Consider the following 18,007-nt stretch of genomic DNA (forward strand, 5'->3'; position numbering starts at 1 on the left):
GGAAGGAATAATTTTCTTTAATTTAAAAGGAGAAAATAAATGCTTGAGATATATATAGAGAGTAACTTTTTCAACCATGTTATTTTTAATTTTTTTTGAAATATTTCAACCATTTTATTAGGTATCTGTCATTGTTTCTTTTAGAAGAAATTATAGAAATATTTCAACCATTTTATTAGGTATCTGTCATTGTTTATTTTATTTGTCTCAGATTATATTTTAATTATTTATGTTTGAAATGTTACGTTTTAATCATTTGTGTTATCATTTTATTACGAAGTGGTCAATTTACCATTACCTCCCTAACAGCGGGTCTACGCGGCAGACCAAATAGGTTTTAAATGCCAACTTGGATGTCCTACGTAGCAGTCCAAATTAAAAATTTTAATTAAAAACCTATTTTCATCCCAAGAACTGGACATCCAAGTTGGTATTTAAAATCCATTTGGATTACAACGTAGGACCGTTATTAGGGAGATAATGGAGTTTAATAGTAGAGTAACCACTTCGTAACAAAACGATAATGTAAGTGACTAAAACGTAACATTTCAAACATAAATAACTAAAATGTAATCCAAAACAAACAAAAATGACTATTTTTATAATTTAACCTTCTTTTTATCACTTAAGGCAATGGATTGATTTGAACCAATTAATTTTAATAAATTATATGACTTTGTTACGGAATAAATTGAATATGGTAATCATTGATTGACGAAATTTTAGTTATTAAATTATCCAATATTTTATTTTGTGCTTCCTCTTTTTATTTTCAAAATAAATGTCATTTTATTATGAGCTTTATATCATCTTTCAATCTTGCAACAATTAATACTTATTTTTATCTAGTATGTTTTTAAAAATAAAAATCTTTTTATTGTTTATGTTTGAGGTTGTTATTTTTAATAATGTTGTCTCTAAAATTGAATTTGTATTCTCACATTGAGAGTGTTGGTATCTAATATATGTTTAATAATTATAAGAAATTTTAAAGCGTTGATTTGACAAATGAAATTGTTTTTAAAGAGAGTTAATTGCATTGAGCATTCTCAAACCACGACCCTTATTTTAAATTTATCCCCAAACTTCAAAACATTCTAATTACATTTTAAAATTATTAAGATTACATGAATTAAGTCCTTCTATTATTAAAATCTTCAATTTAACAATCAAATCTTATACTACAGAATTTAAAATAAAATAATTTAAAAAATTAAAACTAAAAAAAAGAAAGAAATTCTGGACCTAAATGATGATAATTTATACATATAATTAGAATGTTTTAAAAATTAAGGATGAATTTAAATTAAGGCTCGTAATTTAAGGACATTTATTGGAATTAACTCTTATGGACGGCTGCTGGGAAAACAGTGACTTGTAATTGCGTTTTCATTATAAAAGACAACAACCAAATGATTGAGGGAAAACAATATGACCAATTCCCCCGTGCGACCATTGACATCATAAATAATGCGTACATACACTATGATATTATTTAAAAAAAAAAGGCTTGGGTTGTTAGATTGATAAGGACACTTATGTGAAATCTTTGATTAAATTAATTTTCGTAACAACTGATTTAACATTGATTATATTATTTTATATCATACGATATAATAACCAAGCATGAACAACATGTATAGTTAATTTTTTTCAACAACGATTTTGGATTAATATGCAAGTTTTGAGTTTAAAATATCAAATAAAAGAAAAAAAAGAAGAAGACATAGACACACATACACACATGAAAAATGAGTTATATATAGTGTCTAAGGCAAACTATACGGACCCTTCAAAAGTTGCTTTCCTAAGCAAGCTTTAATTTGATTTATTTTTGTTAGGCGTACAAAATTTAAAATTTATCAGTCGGACACGTTTTATTCTGATTGAGGACGACAACAATACACGGAGTAGAGGAGTTGGTTTCCATTTTCAATTAATTAAAAAAATGATTTAATGTTATTTTTATGTGAAATAATGGATTAAATGATTATTTGAATTTCATTTTAAGAATTTTTTTTTATAAATTATAAGAAAATGGTAAAGTCTTAACATCAATACGATTAGACACTCTAACCATTAGATAAACATGTAAAATTCCTTTTTGTTCTATATTGAATTATCCTTTCATTTAATTTAAAAATAAATTAATTATATTTTGATAAATCTTGCTTTAATGGATTAAATATTTTGGTTTGTTAACATTTCAATTCTTAATCCGCGGCAAATATCCTAATTTGACTTAGACTTTATTAATAATTTATACGTAAATCATCAATGCCATAACAACGAGGGAATCATCTTTAGCCCTTGGTCTTGGTGTTGGTATTAATGTAGTAGGTTGTACATTGGTTTTGGTTGCATTTCTTGGTGGACGCTGTTTGAATAATAAATTAGAATAATTAATTTTTTTTTACACCAATTTAAATTTTGATCCGTATCGTTTAAACTGACTAAAACATTTCACACGAACTAATGTATGAATAATACTAAAAAATATTTTTACCAATTTAAAATTTTTTATTAATCAAATTTAAAATTTAAATATTAAACTTTAATTTTAACTAAGGTTCATGAGCAACTTTAAAAAATTAATAAGTAAAAATTTTAAATAACAAATCAACTCAAGAAAGAAAAAATTCTAAAACTTTTGGAACATAATTCTGTGTTTATCTTTTATTAAGCTTTCAATTTATATATTTAGTATGAGGTGATTTTATTGTAGATTTTTTAAATTATGTTGTGTACAATTTTGTTATTTAATTTGTGGGATGTTTTTTTTTCTTTATTTACTTTAGATTTATCAAATGATGAAATTTTATTTGTGAATTTTATTAATGAGTATTTTATATAATCAATTAATATTTTATATTTGAAATTATTTAATCTAATTTATTTAAATATATTAAATATTTTTAAAAATATCGATAAGTTTAAAATGGTACTTTAAAATAGACCGATATCGATATGTACCAATTTTAGTAGAAAAACTATACACCTATCGATGCAGTTTTGACTACTTTGATTGGTATGCCATTTTCTTCTTAATTATTTAATTAATAATGTAAAGAAGAAATTAAAAAATATATAAATACTTGAAAATTTAATCTAATTACCTTAATCTAAATTAAATAATAATTGAGTTTTTCTGTGTTGATAATGTTGCTGTACTCATAAGAAAAAAAGTGAATTTCAACATAAATCGCCTTCCTATTTAATAGTTTAGGGTTATGAGTAATAATAAGAATACCATAAAAACTTTAAATGCTATTATTAAATTGTATGTCAACAAACGATAAATTAGCAAAATCAACACTTTAATTTAAATGTTTAAATAAAAGATTAACTTTTGAAATTATAAATTAAACAAATGATAAAAAAAAAAAGAATTCTCAATCTTTAAAATATTGGATAAAAAATGTGTTTTTTAATTTAAAAAATATGTTTATAGCCGATCGGTCAAACTCAAATGGTTTATTAGGCAGAAAAAGAAGAACCTCTCTCTGGCTTTCATCCTTTGTCTCTTTCTCTTCTCTTTCCCTCGTCCTAGATCAGAATATTAGATCGAGCTTTGTCGGATTGTGCATGTCTCCATGGCTTCATCTTTGACTACTGATAAATCTAAGGTTATAAGGACATGGATTTTATGTGTTCCAAATTTTGTCTGCTGGTACTGCCGTTCTTGTCCCTTCCCATCCATTTTCTTACTACCATTGTTCCTTTCATCTTCTCCACTCACTTTCTGCGTCGCTTCCACTCTTCCCCACACTTCCGGTACTGACCCACCGACACCCTCTTTTAAAACAACCCAACCCCATTCTCACCCTCAAATCGACATCCTCATCACATTTTCTCTTGTCTTGGTTCTAGCCTTGTTGTTTGCCATGGGGTTCTTATTCAGATTCCTTAAACTCAGGAAACTCCGACGAAGTAAACCCACATCAGCCGCTCAACCTGAAGAAACCGAAAGCAAGGGAAAAGATTCCGTCGACGGGGGCGGTGAAGGGTTTGTTAAGAAATTCAGTTGGGATGAGATTAAGAATGTTACTAAAGATTTCTCACTTGTGATTGGTCAAGGAGGGTTTAGCAATGTCTACTTGGCTAACTTGTCTGGTAATTCAAGACAAGGAGCAGTTAAAGTCCACATCGGCGGTGATCGACTTAACCAAGTGTTTAAACAAGAACTGGATATTTTGCTCCGGCTCCGACACGACAACATCGTTAAACTTCTTGGTTACTGCAATGATCTAGGTGCGTTGCGTGAGTCTTTTGCTTTACTCTTCAAAAAGATAAAAGGACAAGTCTCTCTCTTTTTTTTTTTTTTGGATTAATTGAAAACTTTTTAATATTTTTTCAGAGGAAGGGGCCATGGTGTTTGAGTACATTCCTAATGGAAACTTACAAGAAAAGTTACACGAAAGGAATAACGATGTACTTCCATGGAAGACCCGCACCGCCATAGCTTATCAACTCGCTCAAGCAATCGAATTTTTACACGAAAAATGTACCCTCCAAATCATTCACGGCGATATTAAAGCTTCAAACATCTTGTTGGACGAGCGTTTTAATTGTAAGCTCTGTGATTTTGGGTCGGCGAAGATGGGTTTTTCGTCGACGGTGATGCCACCGTCGTGTTCCAGGACGACGAAGCAAGTGATGATAGGGTCACCGGGTTATACCGACCCTCATTACTTGAGAACCGGGTTGGCTTCCAAAAAGAACGATGTTTACAGCTTGGGTGTTATTATTTTAGAGCTTGTTACTGGGATGGAAGCTTTTTGTCCCGAAAGGGGACAATTATTGACGTCGATAATGGCGCCCAATTTAAAAGCCATTAGTGAAGTTGGGACGGCGGTGGAAGTGGCGGAGCTGGTGGATCCACGTTTGGGTGGAGAATATGATTTGGATGAAGCTAAGGCTATGGTTTCAATTGCTGGGCTTTGCCTTCACCAGTCGCCGACTGTTAGGCCATCAGCTTCGCAAATCATGCAAATAATGAAGGAGAAAATGGGTTCCATTGACTTACTCTTGTCGCCGGCCAAAGATTGCCGCCGTAAATAACTAATTGATGGTGACAAACATAGTTGTCAATTGGGTTCAAAAGTGAAAATTGTTTATACTTTGGTCTTTTTTTATTGTAAGTAAATTTGCGTAGGTAAAAAGGATAATTAGGGCCTGTCCTGGTCTGGAATGTGTGCCCCTAAATTAGACCGAAAAACTATTTTGTTGTAGTAAATGTAAGATGGTTCAAATTTTCATATCACTAATTCTACTGCAACTGGAAACTATTTTATTTTATTTTTGTTCAATCCCTGCTAAATTTGAAATCCATTTGGTATATTTCTATGTCTTAAATCTTATTTAAAAATTATCAAATTTAATTAAGTTAGGTGATAAATTAAAAATTAAATATTGAAAATTTAATTACTAAATATAATTATATTGTTGATAAATATATATTTTAAATTTTAAAAATATTTTACATTTTATTTTTAATTTTAAACATTTCATCATAATCTAAATCTAAATCTAAATCAAATTCTTTTTCAATTTAAAAAAAATCAAATCCTCTTTTTTTGAAATGAATCAAAATCAAATTCTAATAGTAAATGATAATTGACTCTTATCTACTTATTATTTTCTATATTTTTTATAGAAAAATGAGTTTTAAAGTTACTTTATACTCAAAACTTGGAGTAACTCTCGACCATTGGTTAAAGTAAAAAGACCTTTGCCATATTATCTAATTATATGATTGTAAGCGTTTTATTTAATATATTAGTAGTGAATTTTTGTTTTTAATTTTCATAAGCAAAATTTTTAAAAATAATCATGTATTTTGTTTATTTAATTTTAAAATTATTATTATTTAAGTTATTGGTATAAATGATTTCATTTTAGCTTAATAGATGATTTGATACCGAGCTTTAACACTTTTTCTAACATAATACTTGTGTTATTTTTTGGCCTGGTATTTATATTTGATAAAATTATATATTTTGATCTTGATAGGCAACAATGTTAACTTTTAATTGTTTAATCAAGTTTTAGAGTTAATTTGATAAAAGTTATTTGCTAATATTATTAAAATTAAAATTATCATGATTTTGATAATAGAATAAGTTTTGATGTCAATTATGAATTTATTTAAATTTATATTTAATTTTTCAAATGCGGTCTAATGAATGTGATTCAATTCAAATTTTAAAATTGATATAATGAAAGTTAATTGCTAATATTATTAGTTAATTATAAATTTTATCAAATCAACTCTAAAACTCTAATTAAATATTAAAAAATTAACACCATTATCTTCAAATATCAAAATATATAACTTTTGTCAAATATAAGTAACATATTGATTAAAAAATTTATATGTACCATATTAAAAAATGTCAAAACTCAAATACCAGATTGTATATTAAACCTTTAACTTTTAGTGTTTGGCTGTACAGTGATTGGGACGTTACGGTCCTTAATCCTTACGGGACCGCGTGCCTATTTATTCGAAGATAAGGAAAAGATTTGATCGATTTTAATAAAATAAAAATTTTAATAATTTCATATCTATTTTTTTGATAAAATATCTAAAATTACTATTATCTCTCGTCAATTTATAAATAGAAAAAATACGTTTTAACGCACTTAAATTCACTTCTTCATGTCAATAAATTTTTCTAATATAAAATTTATCAAAATATAAGAAAAAACTTATATTATAAATTACTGAAAGTGAAATGCGTGATGCTGTGTAAAAAACATTAACTGTTAAAAAGAATTGAAAATATATTTTAAATTTTAGGAGTTATTATATCAGTCTATTGTACCCAAATTTAAAAGGACCTAATAGCAAATTAAAAGAAAAAAAGTATTTATTATAATTTATTAACGAATAATATAAGCCATGTTACCAAAACAAAATAGAGTGCAAAAAATGGGGTGAAGAACTTTTGGGAAATTTTACTTCTTTCTCAATAAGTTTGTTCGTCGCCACAAAGGTAAAAATGCAAGTCACTGAAAGAATATTAAATGTACCAACAAAAAAGAAAAAAGCTAAAAACATGCTATGTGACTCACTGAGAATTGATGCTCCCATGCCATCATTCTCTTCAAAATTCCTTCGGAATCCAATCCCATAACTTTCAATAGGATGCCCTTCCCACCTCCATTGGTATTGTCTCCAAAAAGGGCATGCTGACAGTTGAACTCGAGTCGAACAAACCGAGCTGCTCGGCGAGTTTTTTCAACAGTTGACCAACTACGTATGAGATGCCAGATGCCGTTATCCCAAGGCTGAGGTAATAAAATACAGTTCGGAAATAAGCTCGGTTTGGTTTTCTAACATGACCTTTCCCTAGTGCAAGCAAAATGATGCATATTAGAGAAGCACCGGCCATTGCTGCTAGCTTGAAGTCTTTATCATCGCTATTGCGAAACGAGAAGCCATAGACGACAGGAGGAACCAAGCCAAATAAGAGGAATGACAAAATAGCTACAAATGCATGCAGTTTGAAATTCTGTCTCTGTCCTAACAGCACTTGGTACCGATCTTCCTCAACATCAGAAGCTCGAGGTTGGTCATTTTTCAGTTCCCTAAGCTGTAAAGTTATATTATAAGTGAAAGGAGATTTGCAGAACAAATATATTAATTAAAAAGCACTTATTACAGATTACAATGTACATATTAATAGACAACTTTTATCAAGCATCATTGTAAACAAGAAATGTTATTCACAAGGGAAAAAAGACTCACATTATGGCAAATGATGATAAGTCCTCCAATCAGATTTGCCACTCCCAAAGCCAAAACATTCACTGCAATATCAAAGCAAAAACTGGGTCTAGTATGTTCCATGCAAGGAAGTGGAGTCATTATGAAGTTTCAAGTTGTTCTTTATTCTATAAGCAAAGGAAATATTCTACATTATATATATATGTGTGATGATAAGGAATAAGATAATATGACAAATCTACTCGAACTATTTGATATAATCTGGAGAGGGGAAAAGAGGGAAAACTTACATGTATCGGCACCAGCACCGGCTGCAGAAGACACAACCCCTAAACTTGTGATTGATTCAATTAATCCACCATAGACGATACTTTTCAGAATTTCCCATTCACGAACTTCACCAGCATCAGTACCTCTATGTTCAGTTTCTGTTATTGTTTGAGACGAAGGTGGCACTTCCACACTGGGATGTAATAATGGCTCGAGTAACCCAGTTTCAATATCCTTTATGTCATTGTCACCTGCTTCATATTGCAATGGCAAAAGATGCAGAAAATTAGAAACTTCAGCGAATCTAACATGCAATACATTGCACCACGACAATCAAGCATATGAGTCGATACAAGTAAGAAATCAACCCTTTTCCAGTTTAAAAGAAACAATTTAAGGAGTTAAAATCAAATGTAAAAAGGATGGTTTAGCAGTAAAATACACCCAAATATTCACATACCAATATTTCTCTGAAACAAATCAGCATCTGGCTTCTGCACTGTACATTCACCTTTCAGCTTGCCAAGTAGAGAGCTGTCTGTCGAGGAAAATATGTCACTTATTCCAGGTTCTTTGAGTTTTATAGCTGTCGCATCTATATGTTCACCGTTGATAACTGATGGGGTTGGCACTGCAGCACTTTGCACTGATACAGCATGACCAGCTTGAACAGGTGGATATTCTAATATTCCATATCAAGCACAAATAGACCACTCTTAGTAAGAATGATAAGATAGTGATAGCCAAGATGGTCAAGGCTTTCATCTAAACCGTTCCAAGGCAATCTGAAACCTTCAAAGTAACTATGAACTCCAAGCAAAGAGAAAGAGGTAAACAATAAACATACGAAGACAGAAATAGCAAATAGACATAACAGATTTTCATCTTTTAATGATTGTAAAGTTAACCATACCTCCTTTGCTCTTATAATATCCAAAAATAGATAAAATCCAATTTGTTTTCTCTGTAGGTATCTTTTGAGGTCTTTGCTTGCTGTCATTCTGGTTTACATCCTGTGGATTCTGTGCATTTTCATTGCGGCTTATCTTTTGAGGACTGTGTGTATCTTCATTCCGGTTTACATCTCGAGCTTTTTGTGCATCTTCATTAGGATTTATATGTTGAGGACTACTCATGTTAGCATCGCGGTTTCTCTTTTTAGGACTTTGTGTACCTCCATTCCAGATTATATCTTGAGGTTTTTGTGCATCTTCATTATTGTTTATACATTGAGGACTACTCATGTTTGCATCATGGCTTCTCTTCTGAGGACTTTGTGTGTCATCATTGCCACTTATCAGTTGAGGAGTTTCTGGGTATTCGTTCTGGCTAATACCTTGAGGACTTTGTGTTTCTCCCTCCAAGTTAATCTCTGAAGGACTTTGTGTGTTCTCACTCAGGTTTGTTCCTTGTGGACTTAGATTGTTTTCACTCAGGTTGGTTCCTTGGGTACTTTCTGAGTGTTCCCTCTGTCTTATCTCTTGTGGACTTTGGGGCTGTTCAGTCTGTCTCCCCCCTCTGAAGAACTGAAAGATCTTGAAACAACCATTTCCTTCAAGATTAAAGAATGGAATTAGGTTTCATGCACATAAAACACCCTACATGGTAATGATCTAAAATTTGTCAAGTTAAAAAGCTAAATTTATTTGATTCGAAATTCATACCAAGGAACTAACAAGTAACATACAAGCATGCATGAAAATAGAAATTGCATACATGTGAGGTTACTATTGAATGCATCTACACCTTCGTTGGTTGTTTCAACTCTAATGATCAGTAAGATACTTAGATGATTATGTGACATAAGTAATGTAATACCTATAGGAATGAAAACGCTGAAGCATGATAAGCAGCTGAATGCTTCTTGTTCTTGTTTTTGTTCTTGTTCTCTACTGGCATCTTGCTCGTCAGGTGCTGCTGCTGGACTAGGATCTGAATGTATTTCAGGTGTGTCACCACTGACAACAAAACCTGCAGAAGTAGGAATCAGATCCGGCTTTTTGCCACGCTTTGGTTTGTGGCGCATTGAAACTTTAGGTTTTCTTCTAACAAGGATCACCCTTTTTGTGATACAAGAATTGCAATTTGGACAGTACAAATCATGTGTATTTTGTTTCTCTAAAACCCCTTCAACATCTAAGTCCATCAAATCCTCTTCTATTTCTCCGATTAAGTCAATGTTAGCATCTTTGGTTTCTTCCTCAATGTGCTTGAAACTTCCATTTGGACAGTACAAATCCTCTTTGATTTCTCCATTTAAGTCAACATTGGCATCTACTTTGGCCTCTTTCTCAAAATGCTTGAAGCTTACATTTGCTTCTTCATGTAAATGTTCAACCGGGGCAGGGCTCAAACCAAAGCCTTTCTGATCCTCTACATTTCTCACCGTTTGATGACTGACTTCCATGGTCAAGGTTTTTGTAATTTCAGATTGCATTTCATAAGTTTCATCGATGGATTCAGTGCCTGCAAACATGAAAGCAGATGAATACTTTGTTATGCAACTGCAGTCAAGCACCTTCTATATAAAGAAACAATTCAGTTTGAACAAAAATGTCCAGATAATTGGAACCAAAGCCATGATCTAGTTAAATTTATAAACTTGCAACTGATAATTGGAATATTAGAATGTGCACCAAAAGTCACATTTTATAGATGGAAAGTGAAATATGTAAATATATCTACACACAACAAAAGTGCAAAGGAATTTACCAGCCAGCAATGACAAAAACAAAAAAAAACTCATACACAGCAGAACACACAGAATCAGCACAACCTTATAAACCGAAGCTCGACATTTGTTGTCGGATAAACTTAATCCGGGAATATTATCTAATAAGAGATACCCAACATCAGGAAAATTAAAGCAAACTGGTCTAGTTCTGAGCTATAATGAAAGAAACTATCTAACCACAAATCACTACAATAACCCATTTGACGAGGTTCAGTTCAGTCTATGGAATCTTGACCAGCAGCTACCTGTCACAATCCCTGCATTAATCTTGGCATCTACAGTCTACTGACCTTTAGTTTCTAAACCAAAACAGGGTCCCCATTGGTTTAACCTTTTTGTATTCATTGCCTTGTGGAAGTACCCCTCATGACTCTCGATATCAACTATAGAAGGACTTCCATTTTGATGGGTCCAATTGCAATGGCGACATTTCCATGTTCCTTCAGCCACAAACAATGAAAACCAATTGCATTCTCACTAATAACAGATATAAGAGAGGATAATCCAACTGAAGTGAACTCAAAGAGAATAAGATGGCTACTAAAAGGTAAGTTCTTTTGTTTTTATCATCAAAGGCTAGAAAAAACAAAGAGAAATGGCAGCAATATGTTATAGTGAAGCTCTTCAATCACCAATAAAAGACTTATAACAATTAAACTTTCTTTCAATGACCTTTATGCAAATTTCCAATGATACTGAGAACTAGTTCCTTTACTTCCTCTGGGAAATGAAGTGATAAATTGAAAATGAAAATTTAACCGTGAATGGTGAATAAATGTGAAGGTTGAGCGTCGGTATTAGTCACGTGTAGTAGGAGGCAAAAGAAACCAAAACCCCGTGGTCCTTACCAACTTGACCAGTGAACAACAGGTTGCTAGTAAAATGGCAAGATAACCTTTATTTTTTGTGGGCATACAACAATCAATGAACAAAAAGGAAGACAACAATTGAAGAACTTAAAAATTAAACAGGGGAAGGAGAAGAGATGAACCCAATGTTGGAATAAGCATGAGAATGATTATATATATGAAACCAACATACATTCATGGTAACAGAGAATGGTTATGAGGAAAATTGGGTACCTTCAATTTTGTCATAGTAAACACTGTTTCCATCTCCCTTCTCACCACGCATCTCTTCATTTCGAACACCGCCTTTGTCTTCCTCCTCTTGGTCAGAGCTTTCACTTGCGGTTCCACTGGTAGGGGCGGAGACAGGGACAGGCTCAGGCTCAAACTCATCATCAGCTCGGACTCCACTGAGCGGTGGATGGTTTGAGCTAGAGCGCCTTGCTAACAGGTTCACACCCACCTCTTCTTCTTCTTCATCCTCTTGGTTTAGCCACGAACTCTTATTGACTAACTTTGTGTCAAGTTGCTGTTGTGGTTCCACCACCATGTCCATGTTTTCACTTCCAAGTGATCAATGGTACAGCCCCACCACAACTCACACACAGTATTCACCTCACCTAGTAATTTCCTCAGTTGGTAGCTGTGAAAAACAAAATACTTATCTCTACGACTTATATAGCCAAAGAAAAACACTTAATCCTAATACATTATATTAAAGAAATTAATTAAAGTGGGGTAAGCTAGATTTGGGGCTGTTGGAAGATGACTTTAAGAGAAGTCTACGGCGGGGGTACTTAAATGTTCTTTCACCCACCTGTATCGCGTGTCTTATTTATTTATTTGCTTATATTTATAACTGTGACACCAGTGACGCTACATGGTAACCATTTTTGCAAAAGCCACACTCACCTACTTTTTATTTCATAATGAACTTGATCTAGATCCTAAATTATGAGCCGTTGGATTATTGAAAACCCTATCTAGTACGGTCCCATCTCACTGGATATTGCCAGCCTTTCAATCCACCAATTTCTTCTGTCTCTGCCTTCATTATGATTTTCTTTTTAAACCAAGTAGCAACCATTAACCAACTGCTGATAAATTCTAGGTATGTTTCAAAAATTAAGAATTTGGTCCCTATTTTTATACCTTTCAAATTCCAAAATTCAACTGTAATTATTGTCCTTTTAATTATTTTTGTTAAATTTATTTTTATAATATTTTGAAAAAAATACTCACTTAATAACCATTTAATTAAAAAGATATTTAATTAATCTAAATTTTAAAAATTTAAAAATAAAGAAATTAAATTTTGAAAATATAAATACAAAATGAAATGCCTGATTTTTGAAAAATTAATTCGTATTAATTGTTAGGTGAATAATTGTTGCCTTGTTCACATGGTAGTGTCTTTTGATCAGGAATGTTTTTATTTCTTTAATTATTATATCAATAATGTACTTTTAAGATTATTATATATAACTAGATTTCTATTCGTTCATGTGGGAGAGAACTAGAGGTGTATATGAGTTTGGCCGAGCTCAACTAAAAATTTAAGTTCGGGCTCGGCTTGATCTAAAAAATAGTCTTAAAATTTTGTCTAAGCCCGATTCGAATAAAAATATTAAAATCTATACCTGACCCGGCCGCATATATTAATTTTTATATTTTTATATAATTTTAAAATATATATAATACATAAAAATACTAAAAACATCGAAATAAATATTTCCCAACAAATTAAAAATAAATTTTAAAAATATGTATACTAATTTTAAAACATCGAAATAAATATTTCCCAACGAGTCTCATTTTATCATCCTAATTTGATTTGAATTTTTTCAAATCAAGTCGAATAAAATGAAATTAGTGTCAAATTTAAATTGAATAAGTTAATTATAATTTTGTTAAAATATAACTAATTCCATGTTAGAGCATATAAATTTAAAACCATCTATTTTCGAAAACTCTTTCAAAATAAAATAAGAGAAAAAAAATATTTTAGTATGATAAACTTTGAAAACTTCAACTTTTGTGCATTCTCGTGCGATACACAAATCAATTGTAATTCATATTAAAGTGGTGATTGTATGTTATGGTATATTATATTTAAATTAATTTGGAGAGTCCTATAGCCTTTACTTTGCAAAAGCTTAATGTGATTTGTAGGAGATGGTCGCTCTATTTGGTGTTGGAAGGATTCTTGGATTTCACATTTAGGGTATTTGTTTAAACAAATACCTTATCATAGAAATATTATATCAGTTTGTCAGCTTAATGAAATGGTTACAGTAGAGGAAACATGGAATCTTAAGATGTTTCGTGTTTGGCTATTGAAGGATTTTGTTAAAAGAATTGTGAGCATTCCCCCTCCTCATCCTTCAGTGAGGCTAGATCGAATCACTTGGTTAAATACTCAAACAGGATCATTCTCAGTTATAAGTGCATATCAGGTTATTTGGGAGATTTCGTGGAACACTAAAGGAATGCTGTGGAAAGTTCCTTGGATGTATAAGTAGGGTATTCCTTTGGCTTGTTTTTAAACAACGACTCATTACTAATGAGGAAAAAGTAAGATAGGGAATTGATCAAGATCTCTTATGTTCGTTATGCCATAATGAGTCAGAGAATATTTTACATGTATTTAGAGATTATCCGGCAGCAAGAGATGTTTGGAGCTAGGTTGTGCTTAACAATAAACAAAGTAGTTTTTTCTCCAACAACTTATTTGATTGGTTGGAAAATAATTTGAATGAGCACTTTCGAGTACCTACTGTGGGGATTAGTTAGTCTTTGTTTATTTGGGTTGATTGGTTGGCGCCTCTAGAAAAATAAAAACTTATTCAATTTTCAAAGAATAACTTGAAACTCTCGTGATATTGTAAAAATCTTTATTAGTTGGGCGAAATAATATGCTTTGGCTCATATAAAAAAACCCATCTGGATAGCATGTAACCGATTCAGACCATTCCTATACAAGTACTTGGTGTCACTGGAATATACAGGTACTTTGTTTATTTATATTTTCACAAAAAAAGAAAGCATACGAGAAGATTGAAATAATTTTAGGATAAATTACGATATTTTTTTTGATAATTACTTACAATATAATTAAATATATATGTACAAAGAAAGATGCAATACAAAAGTTATATTAAATATTAAGCAATAAATAAGTTTAAAGAAAATGTTTATAAACAATTTAGAAGCGTATTTTACAATATGAATTACGGAATAAATGATACAAAAATTAGCTTTTACCATAAATTTTGTGTTAAATATTTCAATAATATTAAATAAAATAAAATTGTATTTATAACATAGTTTTCTTTTTCTTAAAAAAACATAATTTTCCTAGCTAATTATTAATAGTTATGTCCATATAATAAATTCACCATTATACTTATTATTTAGAGACATTCTTTAAATTATTTATTCAAAAACATCCCTTTAATTACTCCATTAAAATTGTCTTTACATTATAAATATATGGAAATCTTTAAAGAGGTAATATTCCTACCTTTAGTATTTCAAACATTGATTAACGTCAATTACAATTTCTTTTACAGATTTTTTTTTTAGTAATACAACCTAAAAGATAAATTTATACAACTTGCAAAGGACGAAATTATAAATAAAAATTAAACTAACCTAAGTGTGCAATTGACTTGTAACATATTTATTTAATAAAAAAAAAAGTAAAATGAACTTATTATAAGTAGGGTCAATATTGTATTAACAAAAATACGACCATATGTAGTGTTAACATGGAAATGGTATAAATTAACATCAACATTTTATGTTTATACTTGTTATAGTTTTTGCCATTATCAATCTGCTATTCGGTTATCTGACCGGAATTGACTCGATCCCCTTTATTCCCATAATGGTAGATTGTATTGTTCGTCAATATAAGTTTGCACATAGTGAGTTTACATTATCATGCAAGTGAATCTACATCTAGAGAACATGTGTTAATCTTAAAATAAGATACGTGTTGATATGTATAAAAGCCTACCTAAAAAGTAATTCTATAAAATAATATGAAAAATATTTATAAATATGAAAAAAAGTCATATGGTAGCAATTAAGTAATTAAATAAATATATATGTTATCTGCATAAAAATCAACAATCAAATATAATTAATTGAACAATAAAACAATAATAAAATTAGACACTTTTGACTTTTTCTTTTTACAATATATAATATTTAGACTACAGTTTTTCTATATTATCTATGGAAAGAACATTTATAAATTACAAATAAATTTAATACATGATAAAAAAAAAAACTAAATGGTGGTATTGTATAATTAAAGTCAAAGCAATTAGGAAGGCGAGAAGAAATAAAAGTGCATCGTCGGTGTTCAACGTTTCTATGATGATAAGAAGATATATAAATCTTTCTACTTCATTAATGGAGTTATAGTCCTTAGGTGCGTTCCTGTTTGCGGGTAACCAAATTTTAAAAAATTTTAACTTCAACACTAACATTTGAATTCATTCTTATTTTAGTCATTCTCTGTTAATTAGATAATAATTTTTTTAATTGGTATAATAACATATTTATATTTAAAAATTATTTTTATTTTAGCTCGATTCAATCAATCCATACTAGTTTGCGGGTCAATTGATTTTTACCTCTCACCGATTCGATTCTCCGTCTAGTTGATCGGTTTGATCCATTTAAAATACATTGAATTTTAGATTTTTTTATATTTTACAATCATTTTCATTTTAAAATTTTTAAGAGTTTTATTTTTTAATAGTTTTAATTTTAAAAATATGAATTTTTTTATTTTTAAAAATTATAATTTTTATATTTTATTTAGAATATAAAAATAAAAAAAATAATTTTATTTAAAGAAGATGGATTAAATTTTAAATTTTTAAAAAATACGGACTACCCCAAACAGATTTTGTTATATAAATTTCACATTATGATCAACTTGACTTGACTTTTGACTGTGACTGACACCTGTTATATTTTCTTTCTCCTAGAAAAATTCTTTTGAGATGGGTGAATTTATTAAGAAACGTTGAAATCAGTTTGGAGGAAACCGATTTCCCCTCTCTCCTCTAAAATCTGTTCTATTTTGAAACCATCCTGTGGGTTGTTTTATTTTAGAATTTTTTAACTATTTTTATTTATTTTGATAAAAAAAATCTAGAATAACATTACACAAAACTAATAGCAAAATTTGCTTAAACCAATGTAACTATTATAAATTAAACTTAATTGAATTAGAATACAAATTATAAAAGCTTGTACCTAATAATAAAATTTAACCAAATATTTATATCCACGTTGTGCTGATATAAAAAAGTGGTCAATCTTTTTCAGCAACTTAATTAAAGGAATCAATCACCATAAGATGTGATTGCTTTTATATAAAAGAGATTGTTGAGAATAGGAAGGCAACTGTGACAATGAAATTTTTGTAAGACATTTCATCATCTTGATTCTTGCAACATTTTATTTGCACGCCAATCTATTTTAAATTACTCTTAACTCATCTGCTGCCGCCCTTACTTCTAAATCATTTTCATTAGTTAGACTAGATTATTAATAAATTTATATTTTAGTCATTTAATTTTAAAAAGTTATAAAATAGTTATTTTATTTTTTAAAATTTTTATTCAAGTATTAAATTCTTTGAAAGTTTTTATTTAGGTCACTAGGTTATTAAGATTTTTTCTTTTCTTAAGTCCAGTTAGTGAGCTCCAACAACGATTCGGTGATTGTTACGGTGGATCGGTTAATACTCATCGACAAGTAAAAGAACACACTTTAGAGCCAAGTCAATTTGATAGTCAGTGTCAGATATCAACGAAGAAAATTGTTTGGATTTTGATTGAGAAAGTTGTGACTTTCAAAGTTATTTCATTAAAAAAATGAATTGTAGAAGAGAACGAGAAGAAGAGATTTCAATTGGTGCAAATAGTGGGAACGTAGAAGGCTACATAACAGTGATTATAACAATCTAATAAATTAAATAAAAATTTTCAAATAATTCAATAACCCTTTTATAACTTTTTAAAGTTGAATGATCAACATGTAAATTACTAATAGTTTAGTAATCTTGAACATAGTTTACTATGATACAACCTTTCAAATAAATTAAATTATCATGTATTCATAATAAAAGTTTATTTTAATAAATTTTAATAGTGTTATATAATTTCCTATCTTTTTTTTATTCTCTCGTAAATCAAAATTTAATTTTAAGAATTTTAATCTACCTTTAACTATAATACCTTGTCTAGTTTATTGCCTTTATTCACTTCAAAAATATTAAATACGAATTTGCAATTTTCAAAATTTCTTTTCTCAATTTCTTTTTGCTTATTGAAAATTTTAATTTACTCTTAATATTTATTTTTAAATTCCAATTTTAGTCTTAATTCCAACACTAAT

At 29.9% G+C, this 18,007-nt stretch overlaps 2 protein-coding genes across 4 annotated transcripts; one reads left to right on the plus strand and one right to left on the minus strand.

Moving 5' to 3' along the window:
• Positions 1 to 3,437: 3,437 nt before the first annotated feature.
• On the plus strand, positions 3,438 to 5,278 carry LOC108488449 (probable receptor-like protein kinase At4g10390). The gene is made up of 2 exons (XM_017792728.2): positions 3,438 to 4,251; positions 4,358 to 5,278. Exons 1-2 carry the CDS (start codon positions 3,594 to 3,596, stop codon positions 5,059 to 5,061), a joined length of 1,362 nt encoding a protein of 453 aa, XP_017648217.1. The 5' UTR covers positions 3,438 to 3,593; the 3' UTR covers positions 5,062 to 5,278.
• Positions 5,279 to 6,948: 1,670 nt separating this feature from the next.
• Positions 6,949 to 12,464, minus strand: LOC108489570 (membrane protein of ER body-like protein). 3 transcript variants are annotated; one of them, XM_017794209.2, is made up of 8 exons: positions 11,819 to 12,435; positions 11,027 to 11,176; positions 9,821 to 10,468; positions 8,916 to 9,554; positions 8,463 to 8,684; positions 8,023 to 8,253; positions 7,754 to 7,815; positions 6,949 to 7,598 (listed from the first exon to the last, which is right to left on the minus strand). In XM_017794209.2, the coding sequence occupies exons 1-8, from the start codon at positions 12,138 to 12,140 to the stop codon at positions 7,143 to 7,145; spliced, it is 2,730 nt and encodes a 909-aa protein (XP_017649698.1). In that variant the 5' UTR covers positions 12,141 to 12,435; the 3' UTR covers positions 6,949 to 7,142. The 3 variants fall into 3 exon arrangements, with proteins under 3 accessions (XP_017649698.1, XP_052879171.1, XP_052879172.1); XM_053023211.1 differs by lacking the exon at positions 11,027 to 11,176 and having other exon boundaries at positions 11,819 to 12,464; XM_053023212.1 differs by lacking the exon at positions 11,819 to 12,435 and having other exon boundaries at positions 11,068 to 11,180.
• Positions 12,465 to 18,007: the final 5,543 nt, after the last annotated feature.

The sequence above is a fragment of the Gossypium arboreum genome, chromosome 12 (genome assembly GCF_025698485.1).
Source record: "Gossypium arboreum isolate Shixiya-1 chromosome 12, ASM2569848v2, whole genome shotgun sequence".
In the NCBI taxonomy this organism is placed as follows: Eukaryota; Viridiplantae; Streptophyta; class Magnoliopsida; order Malvales; family Malvaceae; genus Gossypium; species Gossypium arboreum.